Source organism: Micromys minutus, assembly GCF_963924665.1.
Source record: "Micromys minutus genome assembly, chromosome: 2".
Classification (NCBI taxonomy): domain Eukaryota; kingdom Metazoa; phylum Chordata; class Mammalia; order Rodentia; family Muridae; genus Micromys; species Micromys minutus.
This window is the reverse complement of record NC_137971.1, coordinates 19,685,854-19,702,918: the sequence shown is the minus strand read 5'-3', so window position 1 is coordinate 19,702,918 and position 17,065 is coordinate 19,685,854. Positions and strand designations below refer to the sequence as shown.

The 17,065-nt window shown below is 44.1% G+C and overlaps 1 protein-coding gene across 6 annotated transcripts in view; it reads right to left on the bottom strand.

Moving 5' to 3' along the window:
* BLNK (B cell linker) overlaps positions 1-17,065 on the bottom strand; it is a gene marked incomplete at its 3' end in the record, with an annotated part of 61,165 nt that overhangs the window by 37,843 nt on the left and 6,257 nt on the right. For all 6 annotated transcript variants that reach the window (XM_080912430.1, XM_080912433.1, XM_080912431.1 and 3 more), the window contains exon 2: positions 1,310-1,375. In XM_080912430.1, the coding sequence (XP_080768556.1) occupies positions 1,310-1,375 (66 nt within the window). The remainder of the gene's footprint in view (positions 1-1,309; positions 1,376-17,065) is intronic.

Below are 17,065 nucleotides of genomic sequence, written 5' to 3'. Positions count from 1 at the left end.
CTTTAACACACTCATCCATCTAAGGCTTTAATTTAATTTAAATTATTTAATCCTAATGCAGTTATATAGTAGACAACTAGGCAGCACTTATGAAAAATATGGTTTATCCTTTCATACTACTAAGGAGGTCCACAGTAACACCAACACAACAAGCTAGGAGAACCATATACACAACAGGATGCTGCTTCAGATGGGAGTGCTTGCATGCAGACATGCGCAGTGCTGGCATATGCATGGACAGATAGCTGTGCATGAGTCACTGGGGTAACACATTGATTGATGCCTGTTTTGGGGGAGGGGTTTAGAGAGGGAATGTGAGAAGGTGAGCAGTCCTGATTCATTTCAAATTTGGTGGAAATTTTTCATGGTGAATTTGTAGTACATTAATGAAAAAGCAAACTTAAAATTGAATGTTAGGTAGAGTGTGATATCTCAGGACGTAGGGGATGCTGTCTGTCTTTGAATTTGATGCCAGCCTGGTCTACAAGTTGAAAAACCATCCAGGGATACATAGTGAGACCCTATCTCAAAAGACAAATAAAACAAAATCCTGCTTCTCTTTTCATCTTGACTTAGACTTTGAATAATGAATGTAAGAAATATATACAGTTTCTGTGGTGTGTGTGTTTGTGTATGATTGTGTGTGTTGTGTGCACACACATTTGATAGTATGTGTGTGGGGGGGATGACTCCTAGGTCCTATTCATGCTAGGACTCTGTGTTTTAAAACTGAGTTCAATTCTCAAATAGTTGGGATTTCAATTGTGTGCCATTATACCTAGCCTAACTTCTGGGGTGTGTGTGTGTGTGTGTGCTAAGTTAAGGGGCACTTGGTGTACATGAAAACTCAGGATTGTGGTTTTCCTTCTTCAACAGCCAGATGAAATGGGATTTTAAGGCAACAACTAACAAGGCAGAAACCAAACTATAGACCAGCGATGCAGCATCACAAAGAAGCAAGGGATGCTTGCCTCAGTAGCACCTATAAGTCTGAACAGAAGAAGCCAGGTCGAGTTCTCTGTGCTCTTGCTGGCTTCTCCAGGTTAATGCTCAGGCCTCAGCTCAGTAGTCATCCAAATGAATCTCCTGCTAGGTGTCTCGAGTGGGCCCGGCATATCTCTTCAGGGAGATGAGCAATGGTAGATCCCTGAGTTCCACTTCACGAACTAACCTGTTTCAAGATGGAGACCTAACCACCATGGCTTCCTGGCCCCAGTAAGAAGGGGAGGGGTATCATGGTCTCCACTTGCAGACAGATCTTTGCTCTCTACTCAGACTTAATGCATATAAGTAATAGTGACTAACTTACTTTTTTATCTTGTCCATTATTCCACCTTCATTGTTCTTAATATCATGGACCATCTTTTGAAGCTGTCTGTAAAAAATAATCACAAGCATAAAATATTAACAACTAGCTTAATTTTTGCAATACAATTTTTACCTTCATCAATAAAAGGCACTGGTCATATTTGGATCAAAAACTACTGCTGACATATTTTTTAAAGCTATTTTATTTAGTTTCTTTTATCTCTTCCTCTCTTCTAACCCTCTCCCTGACACTAGGTAGGAGAAAAAGAAGGTTAGAGGGGGAAAAGGGGTGTAGGTGTCGTTAAATGACTTCCTGCTGACTAGGGACATTGAGTTTTTAGGGGCAAGTCCAATCTTAATAGTCAGGATATTTCTAAATTCTTCTTGTCAGTTTGCTCTTTGCTTCTGATCGCTCATGAACCACAGCACCAACAATCAGGAGCAGCCGAGGGGGAAGCAACAGTTTTCTTTCTCTACCTTCTTCCTTCTTCCCTCCTTCCTTCTATTCTTCCTCCTTCTCCTCCTTCAGAACATGCCCCCATCCCCCTCTGGATTCTGGCATGTATACCCTCTCCAGAGTCCTCGGAATTAAACTATCCGCAGCCGGCAGCATCACACCCCTGCCGGAGCACATACAAATAGTCAGCTGCTGTGCATAATCTGAAACAGCCCCATATCTCACACCCGGGGTTAAAATAAAAACATGTTTAAATAAATGTTAGTGGAGTTTCTAAGAAACTGAAATTCTCACTACAACTTACTACCAGGGCAACTTTGTCATTTCTAATGGGTAGTCTAGAAATCACTAAGGAGATGATGACATTGGGCACTGTAACTTGAATGGCAGAAGCTGGAGATGCTGTTTGGTAGTAAAGCACACGCTGCTTCCATCATTGGATAGACAATTCTGGGTCTGTGACTGTAACTCAATAGTAGAACACTTGCCTAGTGTGCTGAAAGGCTTCATGAAACAAGATAAAGTTATCTGGGAAGAGGAAAACTCAATTGAGAAAATTTGCCTACCACATTAGCCTGTGGCCAAGCCTGGGGTGTTTTCTTGATTGATAATTGATGTGGGAAGACACAACTCACTGTGGCAGGAGATCCTGGCTGCTATAAGAAAGCAGCCTAAGCTTGCCATGAGGAGCAAGCCAGGAGGTAGCATGCCTCCATGGCCTTGACTTTCTGTCCTGACTTCCTTCTTGATGGAGGGTGACCTGTGACTATGTTAAAACATATGCCAAGTGAAAAAGAAAAGCCGATTCAAAGAGTTTCTGTACTATCTGATTTCAGTTGTGTACCTGACATCGTGGAGAAGGCCAAGCTACAGAGAAGATAAACCAGCAATGGCATCTACAGCCTTGAAGGTCAGAAAGGGTGAGACTCAAAAGAAACATCTATAAGGTTCTGCAATAGTAGACCCATTTAGTCCACAGGACTGTGTAATGAACCCATGGCAGACACTATGAAAACAATACTAAAAATGTGTGTTTCAATTCCAGTCTTCACTAGAAACATTCCTTTGAAAAACTGCCCAAGCATATACCCCAAAGATACTCCAACATATAAAAAATACACATGATTCACCATGTTCATAGCAGCCTTATTTATAATAGCCAGAAGCTAGAAAGAACCCAGATGTCCTTTAACAGAGGAATGGATACAGAAAGTGTGGTACATATACACAATGGAGTACTACTCAGCTGTTAGAAACAATGACTTTACGAAATTCCTAGGCAAATGGATGGAACTAGAGAATATCATCATGAGTGAGGTAACCCAGTCACAAAAGAACACACATGGTATGCAGTCACTGATAATTGGATACTAGCCCCAGAAATCTCTGAATACCCAAGAAACAATTCACAGACCCTATGAAGCTTAAAAAGAAGAAAGGCCCAAATGTGGAAGCCTCAGTTCTTCTAAGAAGGGAGAACAAAACACTCATGGGAGGAGGTACAGGATCAAGTGGAAGAGTAGGGATTGAAGAGAGGATCATTCAGGGTTGCCTCACCTGGGGAACCACCCCATGGGTTTTAGCACTATTGCTAATGCTGGGAGGTGCTTCCTGGCAGAAACCAGAACGGTGTGCCTCCTCAGGGGCTCTGCCAGAGTCATGCAGCTGAACATACTTCCAGCTAACCATCAGACTGAGCACGGGGACCCCGGTGAGGGTGCTGGGGTGGGGGGGGGTAAAAAAGCTGAAGGGGGTTGTGGCCTCATGGGAAGAACAGTGTTATTAACCAGCCAAATCCTCCACAGCTCCCATGGACTAGATCATCAACCATCGAGCAACATATTGAGAGGCCCACGGCTCCAGTTGCATATGTAGCAGAGAATAGCAGTGTCTGGCATCAATGTGAGAAGAGGCCTTTGGTCCAGTGAGGGCACGTTTTCCCAATGTAGGGGAAGCCAAGGCACTGAGGTGGAGAGGGTGATTGGGAGCTAGTGCACCTTCGAGAAGACAAGTAGAGGGGGAGAGGGGATGGGAGCGGGGTGGGCAAAGGGGATAACATTTCAAATGTAAATACAGAGAGTATCTAATATTTTTTAAAATGACTTCACTTCCTTCAGCATATGCCAAGCAGTGGGATTGCTGGATCACAGGGTAGTTTTATTTCTCTAATTTGGGGGGGAGGGGAATTTCTATATACTTTCCACAACACCAACTACCGAAGTCTAGTCCGGATACACCACGTTCCCTTTGCTCCACGCCCTTGTAATCCCGCTTCATTTGAGGGTGAGGGCCACGCAGGAGGGACCACAACTGGCTTTAGAACTCATGGGATTCAGTCCAGGGGTTAGCGCGGCCATGACCCTGAGGACCACGTGTCCTGAGGACTTCATGCCGTTTCGAAGTTCTGCTGCTTTGCTCTCACATCCCTCTTAATCTAAGAATTGTATGAAAGCTCACTGGGCTGGATCTCTGGCATTCATAATGATAGTGCTCCATCTCTTTCAGACTTGCTGCTGGAACAGATCAATGATTCGATCACCACCTTAGGAAAGAACTCAGAGACGCAGATTTCTAGCCACCCTTAGGAAACATTTGGAAAAATAAAATTGCTAGTAAAGTTATGTTAAGATGTTCTTGCTACTGGCTCTGATGTAGAAAATCTTAGGGAACAATATAACTTTCAGAAAGGCACACTGTTAATGGATAAGCTAGGGACCTTTGTGGTCGGGGAACAGGACAATGGCAGCGCTGGCTGACGTGACTCTCACTGAGGCTGGACTGGTGATAACTGGTTTCTCAGACCCATTTTTGCCCTCAGCTTCCTGATATAATTTAATAAGAATTGCTGATGAGTAGATATGCATTCTGAGGATTTAAAGTAGATATGACTGATCTTTATGTAAAAGTTTAGACTTGTGTTTCTTTTAAGATTACTTTTAAAGATAGATAATAAAATAATCAATCCTTTCTTTGTAACCACAAATTGATGCCTGACAGTAAGAGAAACTAGCTAAGCAAATTCCCTTGCTTGCTCACATTGTTAATCTATAACAAGTTGCTTAGTTACAAATGTACGTGGGTCTCTGGGAATGATTTGTTTTCTTTACCTGTACTATGTAATGTTACTTCTTGTAAAGGTACTGGGGTACACACTGTATTTTCATAGTCATTCACTAAAAGAAAACTAGGACATAATCACATTGTGGTTTTATACTGTTTGAAAGACTTTTCTGGGATATATAGGCCATAGGAGGGAAAATAAAGTTGTTGGAACATTGTTCCATCCATCAAATCTGTATGTATGTATGAATGTACGTATGTATGATTGTATGCATGTAAAGTTTGTCTGAGTGTGTGTTGGAGCTTGTTCCATTCACCAATTGTGTGTATATGTGCATGTGTGTGTGAGAGAGAGAGAGAGAGAGAGACTTGGAGCCTGCTTGCTGGAGCTTTGCTCCATCCATTCTATCTATAAATGTATATGTGCTTGTCTGTCTATATATGCATATATGTATATATTTGTATATATAAGTTTATTAGAGTATGCTTTCTGCTTCATTTATTCAGTGTGTGTATATGTGTGATTGAATTTTCTCTCTTTTTCTTTCTTGCCAGCCCCCAGGAGTTAAGAGTTCAAAGTTTCTCCCTGGCCATGTGGAGTGCCAGGCTCAGTAAATTAAGCTTTGTTCCCTCAGAGAAAAGTCTGTTGAGTAATCTCTCAAATTACTCAAATTAATTCTATAGGCAGCAGATTCCATCACTATCTGGACCAACCCCTGTCATCGGCTCTAAGCACTGACCCCCATCTGCTGCCTGCCTCGGTCCAACCACCCCACAGATGTCAGAGCTGGTTACTGGCAATTTGTTAGTGGCCATTCTAACTGGAGTGAGGGGACACTTCATTGCCCAGGAAACAGAATGTGACCCGCCTCCTGTTTCAGTCAGCAGCACAGGGTCCCTTCTGCCTTAAATGTGGGAAAAGAGCAGGAAGGGGAGCTCTGGCTGCTGGTGGCCTGGAGTCTTCCTTCATCTAAGCTCAACAAGTACACCAGCATGGGTGGTTCTCACCTGCTGAGTATCAGAGCAGCTATGTTAACCCCAAAGCCACAGAGCACACCAACATCGTACACCATCTTGTCTGCTTCCGCGAGTACATGGGCAATCATGCAGAGTCTGTAATCATCCTGATACCTAGGCCTCACTCCAGACCACTAAACCCAGAGTCATTGACCCTCAAGTGTTTCCAATGTGTTACTGAAGCTGAGAACCTCAGACAGCATTATCAGGGTGGGAGAGCGTTGTGCACCCACACTCCTCTGCTCTGGGGATCTGGTCTGAGAAAGAACATTGGGGAGGACCACGGAGCCCACTGACCACCACAACATTGCCAGGCATTTGAGGGTGGAACATATTCTGGAAGGATAGTTTGTGGGACACCAAGGTGAGGGGCTCTGGGGAAAGCAGCTGTGTTGAGGTGTAGCCAGTCACCAAAGAGGAGTCCAAGAAAGCTTACATTTTACAAGATTCGTGTCCTAATATCTTTTTATTAAATAGAGAAGAGGATTCAAAAAATGGTAGCATCTGCCACAAACATATTTTTAAAGCCTATCAAAAAAATTTAAAGACGGTGTTTGTGTGTGTGTGTGTATGTGTATGTGTGGTGTGGTGTGTGTGTTTGTGTGTGTGGTGTGGTGTGTGTGTTTGTGTGTTTGTGTGTGTGGTGTGGTATGTGTGTATGTTTGTGTGTGTGGTGTGGTATGTGTGTGTGTTTGTGTGTGTGGTGTGGTATGTGTGTGTGTTTGTGTGTGTGGTGTGGTATGTGTGTGTGTTTGTGTGTGTGGTGTGGTATGTGTGTGTGTTTGTGTGTGTGGTGTGGTATGTGTGTGTGTTTGTGTGTGTGGTGTGGTATGTGTGTGTGTTTGTGTGTATGGTGTGGTATGTGTGTGTGTGTTTGTGTGTGTATGGTGTGGTATGTGTGTGTGTGTTTGTGTGTGTATGGTGTGGTATGTGTGTGTGTGTTTGTGTGTGTGGTGTGGTATGTGTGTGTGTTTGTGTGTGTGGTGTGGTATGTGTGTGTGTTTGTGTGTGTAATGTGGTATGTATGTGTTTGTGTGTGTATGGTGTGGTATGTGTGTGTGTATATGGTATGAGTGTTTGTGTGTGTGTGGTGTGGTATGTGTGTGTGTGTTTGTGTGTGTATGGTGTGGTATGTGTGTGTGTGTTTGTGTGTGTGTGGTGTGGTATGTGTATGTGTGTTTGTGTGTGTGTGGTGTGGTATGTGTGTGTGTGTTTGTGTGTGTGTGGTGTGGTATGTGTGTGTGTGTTTGTGTGTGTATGGTGTGGTATGTGTGTGTGTGTTTGTGTGTGTATGGTGTGGTATGTGTGTGTGTGTTTGTGTGTGTGGTGTGGTATGTGTGTGTGTTTGTGTGTGTGGTGTGGTATGTGTGTGTGTGTTTGTGTGTGTGTGGTGTGGTATGTGTGTGTGTGTTTGTGTGTGTATGGTGTGGTATGTGTGTGTGTGTTTGTGTGTGTATGGTGTGGTATGTGTGTGTGTGTTTGTGTGTGTGGTGTGGTATGTGTGTGTGTTTGTGTGTGTGGTGTGGTATGTGTGTGTGTGTTTGTGTGTGTGGTGTGGTATGTGTGTGTGTTTGTGTGTGTGGTGTGGTGTGGTGTGTGAAGTATCTTACTTTTCCCTCAGTCCGCATTGCACTCACTGGACTGTGGCGAGGGGACAGAGCATGCTGGTATTTGCCCCACTTCTCTCTTCTCAGAGGAGACTGAATGCAAAGCAACCAGATCAGAGAAAATCCCCTTATGGTCTGGTCTTCGGATTAAGAGTCTCAGAGGAGAACAAATCCTGCTGAGAGCAGATATTTTTGTTTCCTTTCATCCATTTCAGCCCCAGCTCCTTCAGGAGCTGTAAGGTTTGCCCTGCCACCTGAGCTGATCCGGGCCTAAGTGCCCCTCCCTCCGTAGGAAATGCTGTGCCAGGCTTCAAGGCCCCGCCCTCTGCTTCAAGGGCTTTCAAAGCCTCCGTATCTAAGTCTTACATTCCGCTGGCCGTCCCCTTCCTCGTGAGCCTGCAGTAGCTCCCGAGTGTCCACTGAACCTAGCGTCATACTTTTACGGAGGCTGATCATTACTGGGACTCACCCTGACCTCTGTAGAAACGCTATCTCAGGCACCCTTTGGACCTCTGTGCTGACACAAGGGGGTGGGGCTGGTGTCTCTAGCTATGTATCTCTAAGATTAATTGGGAGCAATATTTTCTCTTTGATCCTCTCTGTCTCTCTGTCCTTCTGTCTCTGTGCATCTGTGTATAAAGAACATATCGCTCTCTTTACTACTTTTTACTACATATGTATGTTTGAAACTGCTTTTGTTTTAAGCTTATATATGATACATATCTATTTAAAGTTATACATAATACACACACATGCACACACACACATCTGTTTTTTTGTGTTTTTGTGACAGGGTTTCTCTGTCTAACCCTGATTATCCTCAAACTTGCTCTGTAGACCAGACTGACTTCTAACTTAAAGAGATTTGCCATTGCTTGGCTTAAACTTATATTTTAAATGAAACGTGTTTTAATAAACATTCCTATGCCTATTGGTATTTGGTGTGTTGGTTTCTCTCTCCACCACGTAAGTCCCAGGACCCAGGTATGGTAAGAAGCAAACTTACCTACTCAGCCATCTTGCTGGCCTGTTTTGAGACAGCATCTCCAATCTCTTTGAGTCTTTACATGGTTTAATATTTTTGACTCCAGATTCTTTTTTTTTTTTTTATCATTTTCATAGGACTTCCATTTTCAGTGTGAGGGTGGAGGGTGACTGAACTCAGGCATGAGCTATATCCCCAGCCCACATTTTAGTTTTTACTTAAATTGTAATACATATTTAAGTTAGGAAAAAAAAAATCTTCCAGGAAGCCATATAAAAGGAAAACAATGGATGTGGTAATCTGCTGTCCTTGGATCTTCAGAATTGAAGCTTCTGAGTTCTCTTTGATCTTGTGGCTACCGATAGCTCTAAACCCCTAGCCCTGTAAAATGGGAACTCCAGCGGCTTGTAATTTATCACCCAGATTTATAACAGTAAACCTTCAACCCCCAAATGCCCACAAAAAGAACTCAAAACTCCAGTGATACAGATACAAGCTGCTCACCTTGATTGGACAAATGTATGCTACATTACTCTATTAACCTTCTGTGATATCCATGAGCTACCTATGGCTCTTTCAGGCCTCCATTTTCTTTTCCATCTGTTCCTGTCTCCTCTGTCTGTCCCTTCTTTAAAACTTTCCGCTCCGCCCAATCACAGGCTCTAGCCTCATCTGACTAATTAAGATTTCACCTGACTCACCTGCATACAGATTGCCATCCACTGATACAGACCAACTGCTGTGAGGGATGCTGTAAAAGTGAGGCTAACCGGCTGGAGGCAGTCAAAAGTGAGGCTAACCGGCTAGAGGCAGTTGAAAGCGAGGCTACCCAGACAAACAGACGGACGGGGGAAGGTGCCAAAACCTTCCCACAGGCTTGTAATGAGATGAGTCCCAGGCAGCCGGAAAAGCCCGGGGACTGGTCCCGGGATGTGTCTTGATTAAGGGTGGGACCATGGGACACTGGTGGCCATTTGGACATCTCTCTGATGAGCCTGCACCCAGAATAGTGAACATACTGAAGACACAAGGAAGATGTGAGGTTTACTCCTGGAAATCCAGGCTGCCACCTTTCAAATGGGACAGTGCTGCCCAGTTAGTCTCAAAAAAAACAAAGCCCCGGGGAAGCAGCTCACTGGTAGAGCACGTGAAACACAAGCCCATGGGTTTACTTCTGTCACAGAAAGAAAAAAAAAAAATCTCTATAGTGTTAAAGTTCTGCTCAGCGTGCCATGTTGGAGTCTGAGGCAGAAAGACTAACAAGAGCCCTGCCCTGCCTTCGTTTAAAAAGTCTTTGTCTGTGTGTGGTGCATGCATGCAATTGGAGTGTACTCGTGTGTTGGTGCACATAGGAAGAATCATCCTCTAACTTCAGCCTTATTTACTGAGGAGGGTCCCTCAAAGCCAGGACTCATCAATATGGCTGCTCTTGCTAATGAGCTTGCGCTGAGAATCCTCCCCTGCCTTCGAGGCTGGGATTACAGGTGAGCTGCCATGCGGGTGGGTATGCTCACGTGCTCCGGAAGTCCCGCCCTGGCAGGTGCTTTAGCTGGCACAGCTCCTCGGCCTCACATTTCAATTTTCAATATCTAGTTCTTTTTTTAAAATTTGCTCAAAATATTGTTTACCTTGGTTTACTTCTTTTTCCAGACTACTCCTTGAAGTTTGGTGTCATGATTTTTTTTTTTTTTTTTTGTTTTGTTTTGTTTTTGTTTGTTTTCGTCCTATATATCCACAATCCAAGGAGTCGGCCAACCTTGGAGTCCAGAATTAAACTGAATACAAATCCTGCCCTCTGTGATGCAGGGCAGGGGTCCAGGCTTGCTCAAATCCTCTGGCCTCTGACACTCAGAGCAGAGACACAGAGAAAAGCCAAGGAGTCTGCGTCCTATATATCTTCCTCTCGGATAACTTCTGACTTAAGTAAGACATCACTGGCTCCTGACACAACATTCTGAAGCAGACATCCCCCAATGGGCTGCTTCTTCTCCCCCTTGATGTCTAGCCTCCTTCCTCCAAATTCTGGCCTCAACTTCCCCATGCCTACCTCCTCCAGCTTGACCTTCCTGTGGCATTGATGGCGTTATATTTAGGTTTGTGAACTCAGCACCCTCAGTCGCTTCCTTCTGAGCAATGTGGTGTAATTACTGAGACTCGGTGGTTCCTCCCATGGCAGGGTGCCTCCTAGGGTTCCGGTCCCATTTTATTGATGCAAATACGGAGGCCTAGAAGGAGCATGGTGCTGTTCCAGACTGACTAGCTTTGAAATTCGGGCTCCTTATTTGGTCCATGAAGTTATATAAATTTAGAATCAGCAGAGACCTTGCCATGTTCTGGGTCAGTCTCTTCTTGCTACAAGGGAGAGAATTAGGTTCTAGGGACTTAATTGGTGACCATCCCAGGGTTAGCTTAGTTAGAAAATTGCTTTGTTCCTTTGGTACAAATGCTCTCTCTACTCTTCCCCACCCAGCTCATGACTCCTGCTGGGATATATGCTGTCCTATAGGAATGAGGTACCTCTTCCATCCTGGACCACAACCCAGAACTCTGACTGAAGCACAGACCAAGCAAGATGGGGCTGAAAGACTGACCCACCCTCAGGCCAGCCCAGAGCCTTGGAGAAGGAACCAGAACAGAAGTAACCCTTGGCATTTGTTATATATCATGCACCAGGTACTGCGTGTGTCACGCCTTCCCTGGTGTAGCTCCTGTTTTTATCCCATTTTCTATTATGACAAGAATGTTCGTAACCATTTTTTCCCCACATCTCCACAAGGGTAAAGCGTATTGATACTTCTATAGCATCCCCTTTTATAGAGATGAGAACATGTAGTCAGAGAAATTAAAGGATTCATGTAGTCCTATTGCTAGCAAGGGGTGATACACAACCTGAAGTGTGGCCTCAAAGTGCATAATCTGTGCCCACTCTGGATGGCACGCTGATTTATTTCAACTTGGGCCCCTTTCTGGGGTGGTGACCAGCTTCACCATGAGCCTCTATGGCCAGCCTCCACTCTAATATTTGAAGATGACACACAGTCCCCCTATCTGTCCAGCAGTCATACTGGGGACACTTGTGTCCCCAACCCTACCCTGTTATTGGCTTCCAAGGTCAAACATGTTGCTGAGCTCTTAGTGCATCTCAGCCTTTAGGGAGGGGCAGAAAGAAAAGAGGAAGAGGCAGATGACAGTGGGTGGTAAGGAGGGAGGGTGGTGTGGGAGAGTAGAAGGGGATGCTGTGGGGCTCTCCAGGCCTGGAACATGTTGGTAGTGATTAAGCAGAGAAGCTGGAAGAAGACAGCAACACTATTATTCCATGGCCTAGCAGGAAGGCCCCGTGGCGTCTGGCACATGAAGCCCCTGTCTGCCTGACGCCACACCTCACAGCTAACAGTCACAAATCATGGAAAGTAGACCACAAATAGTTCCAGCATTCTTCCCTGTCTATTTTCCCATCAACATCTACAACTATTTGCTGCTAGTGGCTGGCGTGTCTGCAGTGCTGAGCTGGGTTATAAAACAGACAGAAATTGGGCAGCACATGGTACAATCGGGAACAGGGAGGAGTCTACAAATACCAGGTATCTCATTCAAAGTCCTGATCCCATCTACCCTGTCAGGGGCAGACTGGCTGGGGACACTATTCACTGAGACAGACCAGTTGACCAAAAACCTGAGCTTTCCTATCTTCAACATGTTCTTGGAAGCTTTGCCACTTGATATGACCACAAACATTGCCATGGTTCTTCCTCTTCCTGATTTCAGTGGCTAGAAGCCCTAGGTGTCTTCAGGGCTTTTTCTGTTCTCTGATAATGCAGGGCCCTGCTGCCCTTGGCTTTTACCAACCAAGCTTCATGGAAGGGAGTGAAGACTCTCCATAAGCTTGTAAGAAAAGCAAGTTATAAACCCAAAAAATCACAGGAGGCTCCCATAAAGAGGGAGGCCCTTGGGTGAGCCACACTGTTAATTCTCATATATTCACTGTTTCTATCAGGTGCTGTCTAATAAAGCTTAGGATGCCCGGCCTGTCCATTACCAGCAAAAACAACCACCCCAGCCCCCACCAGAGCAACAACAACAAAACAGAGTTTCCAAATTAAAGCAGCTAAAAATGCTTTTGTAAAAGCAGGTGGCCATGAAGTCATTCAAACCTGCTCCTAGAATATTCTGGAAATATTTTTCTAGGAAATGAATGTGCTTAAAGAATTTGAGTGTGTCCCTTTTAAAGTTAGCTTAATAGGAAATGGAGGGGTGATATCCACCCCTCCTATGATCAAAGTACATTAGATACACGTGTGAACACCTCAGGATGAATCCTCTCATTCTATATAATCATTATATGTTGGCAAAAATATTTAAGTTAATGCAGTGTGTGTGTGTGTGTGTGTGTGTGTGTGTGTAAATCTCATGACAAGACCCATCATGTATGGTTAATGCATGCTAACATAAACAAAATTAAATTGACTCAACTGGAAAAAAAAGTATCTTGCCTGTGACCACATGCCACCTGATTGGCTAGGCATTCTTCCTGCAGCTAAACCCCAAAACTTTGTTTAAAGTAAAGAGTGATTTTAAAGAATAGGTTTTCTATGTCCTGAAAACATTTGAGCCCAGTTAAGCTTTTTTTTTTTCTTTTTCTGGGCTTTGGTTTAGAAAGAGACACTGGGGGGAACTTCTTCTGTTTTGGGGCATAAAAGGTTTCAACCTTCTTCTTTTTTAAAATTTATATCATGTATGTGAGTATACTCTCAGTGTCTTCAAACACACCAGAAGAGAACATCAGATCCCAATACAGATGGTTGTGAGCCACCATGTGGTTGCTGGGACTTGAACTCAGGACTTTTGGAAGAACAGTCAGTGCTCTTAACCACTGAGCCATCTCTCCAACCCAACTTCACAATTATTAAAAATCCTGAAGAAATGTCCATCAAGAATAGCTTTAGGGTTGTGGTTACACAATCAGGAGGACCTGAGTGTAATCTCCTAGGATCTATGTTAAAAAAAAAAGGTAGGCACAGTGGTTACTCCTGTAATTCCAGCACTACAGAGGCAGAAACAGGGTGGTCACAGAGCTTGTTAGCCAACCAGCCCAGCTCAATCTTTGAGCAGCAGCTTTAGTGAGAAACCAGACTCACACACACACACACACACACACACACACACACACACACACAAAAAAAAAAAAAAAAAAAAAGCAGAGAGCAATTGGGACATTAGTCTCTGGGGCTTTGGGTCTCTGACCTCCAAACATGTGTACAAACACACACTCAGTTATACACAAATAAACTCACATATGTACACACAAGACAAAGAAAATGAAGTTATATCTAATTGGCCAAAGAAAACACACACTCACACTGATGTTCACATATTCTATGGTGCCCTGTGGAGACAACTGGGAATCAGTTCTCTCCTTCCACGGTGTAGTCCAGGGAATGGACCTCAGCTTGGCAAGTTCATTTACTCACTGAGTTGTCTCTCTGGCCCAAAAAAGTTTTTGATTGTCGCAAAACACACACAGTGCAGATTTCACCATTTAGATGGTAATGTTTAGTAAACTCACATGGTCGACCATGCAGACTCAGTGAGCAGTCAGTAACAGTTTTAAAGCATATTATTTTCTTTAGTTTACTTTTGGGGTATTAAATGAATAGTGTGTGTGTGTGTGTGTGTGTGTGTGTGTGTGTGTGTGTGTGTGGTTTACGAGACTGTGTGTAATTGTACAAGACAGTGTGTGATTGTATGAGACTGTGTGTAATTGTATTTTGGAGGATTGAATGCAGGGCCTAACACTTTCTGTGGGAGGCAAGGCTCTTCCGCAGAGCTCACTCCCAGCTGTGCTATTATCATTTAAGAAATGACAACATTTATACCAAAATATAACACTAGGCATAGAGGCCCAGCCACCCGTGGTTGGCATGGCAACTGTGAGAGCCTTGAATGTGAATATGTTGTAGAGCCAGAAGTCCTCCCATTACTAAATACATTTAATACACGCTTGAACCAAAACCTGTACAAGTCACATGTATGCAGAACTTAGCTTTCTAAGAATTTAGCATTCCATTTTCCCTTTTCTTCTCTGTACTTTGGTTGCTCTGTTGAGACGAGACCTCACAGAACCCACGCTGGCCTGGAACTGACTATGGAGGTCGTAATGATCTTGAACTCTCCGTCTGCCTCGTTGCTTCACCCTCTCTAGTGTTGTCATTACAGGCGTGTACCGCCATGTTTGGCTTTCCATTTATTCTTTGAAAATTCACTCATCAGGGGTCGAGAGATGACTCCGTGGTTAAGAGCACTGGCTGCTCTTCTACAGGACCCAGGTTCAATTCCAGCACCAACATGGATGTTCATAACTATCTGTGCAGTTCCTGTCCCATTGGATCTGATGGCTTCTCTTGCCTCCGAGGGCACCAGGCATGCAAATTACACAGACATACATGGAGGCAAAATAATAATTAAAAAAAGAAAGCATATTCCCCTGTATGTGCTTGACTATCACATACATATAAAAAATTATTTTTTATCTCCTTGTTTGTGTGTGTGTGTGTATTTATGTGCAAATTTTTGTACTTGAAAACAAACCTTATTATTCTTGCTACATCAGTTTAGACCTGAATCAAGTATAGGTTTCATTTTTATTGTAACTTTCAGTAGTGAAGATTAGGTCAAGGGTCAAGAATCAAGGGTCATTCTTGCTAGGTAAGTACTCTACCACTAAACTATATCCCCAGCTCCTCCTTTTACTTTTTGTTTAGAAGCAGGGTCTAAGTTTCCCAGGCTAGCCTCAAACCTGTGACTCTCCTGCCTTGGCAAGTTGAGTACAGAGGGTTACAGCTCTCTGTTTAAAGCAGTGGTTCTCAATCTTGCTAATATCACAACTCTTTAATACAGTTTTTCATGTTATGATGACCCTCAACCATACAATTATTTTTGTTGCTACTCTGTAATGTAATTTTGCCACTGCTATAAATCATAATGTAAATATCTGTGTTTCCCAATGGTCTGGGCAACCCCTGTGAAAAAGTCCTTCAATCCCCAAAGGTGTTACACCCAGAGGTTGAGAATCACTGGCTTAAAGTGTGTGGGGGACACAGGAAAACATTCATTCTATCTCTAAGCCTAGATCCCTCCATTTCTGCTCTGATGCCCATAGGCATAGCCCCTACCTGGGAACTCTGTTCCCTTGGTTAGGTCTTCACCTCTGACCTCCTTATCTACAACAGTGTTCTGTTCATTCAACTCACAATCCTTGTTGACTGAATAACCTCTGTTGCAGAGGCAGGGGCATAGCATTTGTTGCTGGGTCCAAGCTAGCTGTCAGAGCAGTGGTTCCTGGCTGGTCCTGGTGTCAAAATAGTGAGGGTCCATAGCTGCTATACTTAGTGATGTGACTCTGGAGCAGAGCCTCAAAATTCTGTGGACAGCTCTAAGGACATAATTTAGTGCACCAAGGAAGTTGAGGCTGGTATTTATTTGGGGGAAGAGGATATTCCCACAATTGGCTTTTTATTCACTAATATAGTGCCCCTGTCACACTCTGGGTATTATTAGTAAATAGTATTACTTCTATTTTCCAGACAGATGAGCCAAGGTTAAATGGACTTAGGGCCCTTTCCAAAGACTGTGTGGTAATTAGTGCAGATCAGGCTGCCAGACCTGGGTCTGCCTGATTCCAACAAACGTGAATTCTCTTTCCATCACAGCAAAGACACTTTCCCAGGGCGCCTCCTAAATTATACCGCGCTGGTGATGCCTGCCTGGCCTGCAGCTAAGCCAGCTAGGCTCTTTGTAATTATAACTTACCACAGCAACGACGGGAACCAGCTCAGGCTCAGTCACTGTAAAACACATTTGTGTGTGTGATAGCACTCAGCCTGAGTCAGTGAATTCAAGTTTAGGCTCGAAACGTTGTGATAACTGCGCCCAAGTCTAGCTCCCCAGAGGTTTCTGACGAGTAAGCAGGCTCCTTTTAATTTATGTTTATTTGCATTATTTTATGTGTGTGAGCCTTTTGCCTGAATAGACATCTGTACGTCTGTCCACTACTTGTGTGCCCTGTGCCTGAGGAGATGGTAAGCTTCCATGTGGGTGCTGGGAATCAAACCCCAGTCCTTTGCAACCACAAGAGCTCTTCACCACTGAGCCGACTGTTTAGCCCATCCTTTTTAGCTTCTTAAAACAGTTGTGTAGGGTATGTATAGAGCACGGACTAAGCTAGAAGGTTTTGTTGGCCAGTACGTGGCTCGGGGAGAGGGAAGGAGAGAAAGGATGGTGGGTATCTTACTTTCCCTCTTCATCAAAGGCAGCAAGAGGTGGGTTTCTTAGCACTAACACACACTCGTGGCTTTGTCTTTCTGGGCTCAGCTGTCCTACTTGAGATATAAAGGGGCTTGAGAGATGTCTCTCTGTCTTAGAAAGGTGGGCCTCGGTGCTTCCTCACCACATCTTTACATTAGGTAAGCAGGCATGCCACAACATAGACACTTAGACCAGCATTGGCTGCCTGTTTGCAGGGTCCAACATCAAATGACCAGACCTCTCACCGAAGTTACTAAAGCCTGTGTCCACAGAATGTTAAACAACAGGTGGGTCTTTCAGTGTGTGTGGCTGGGTCCCTAAGGAAGATCA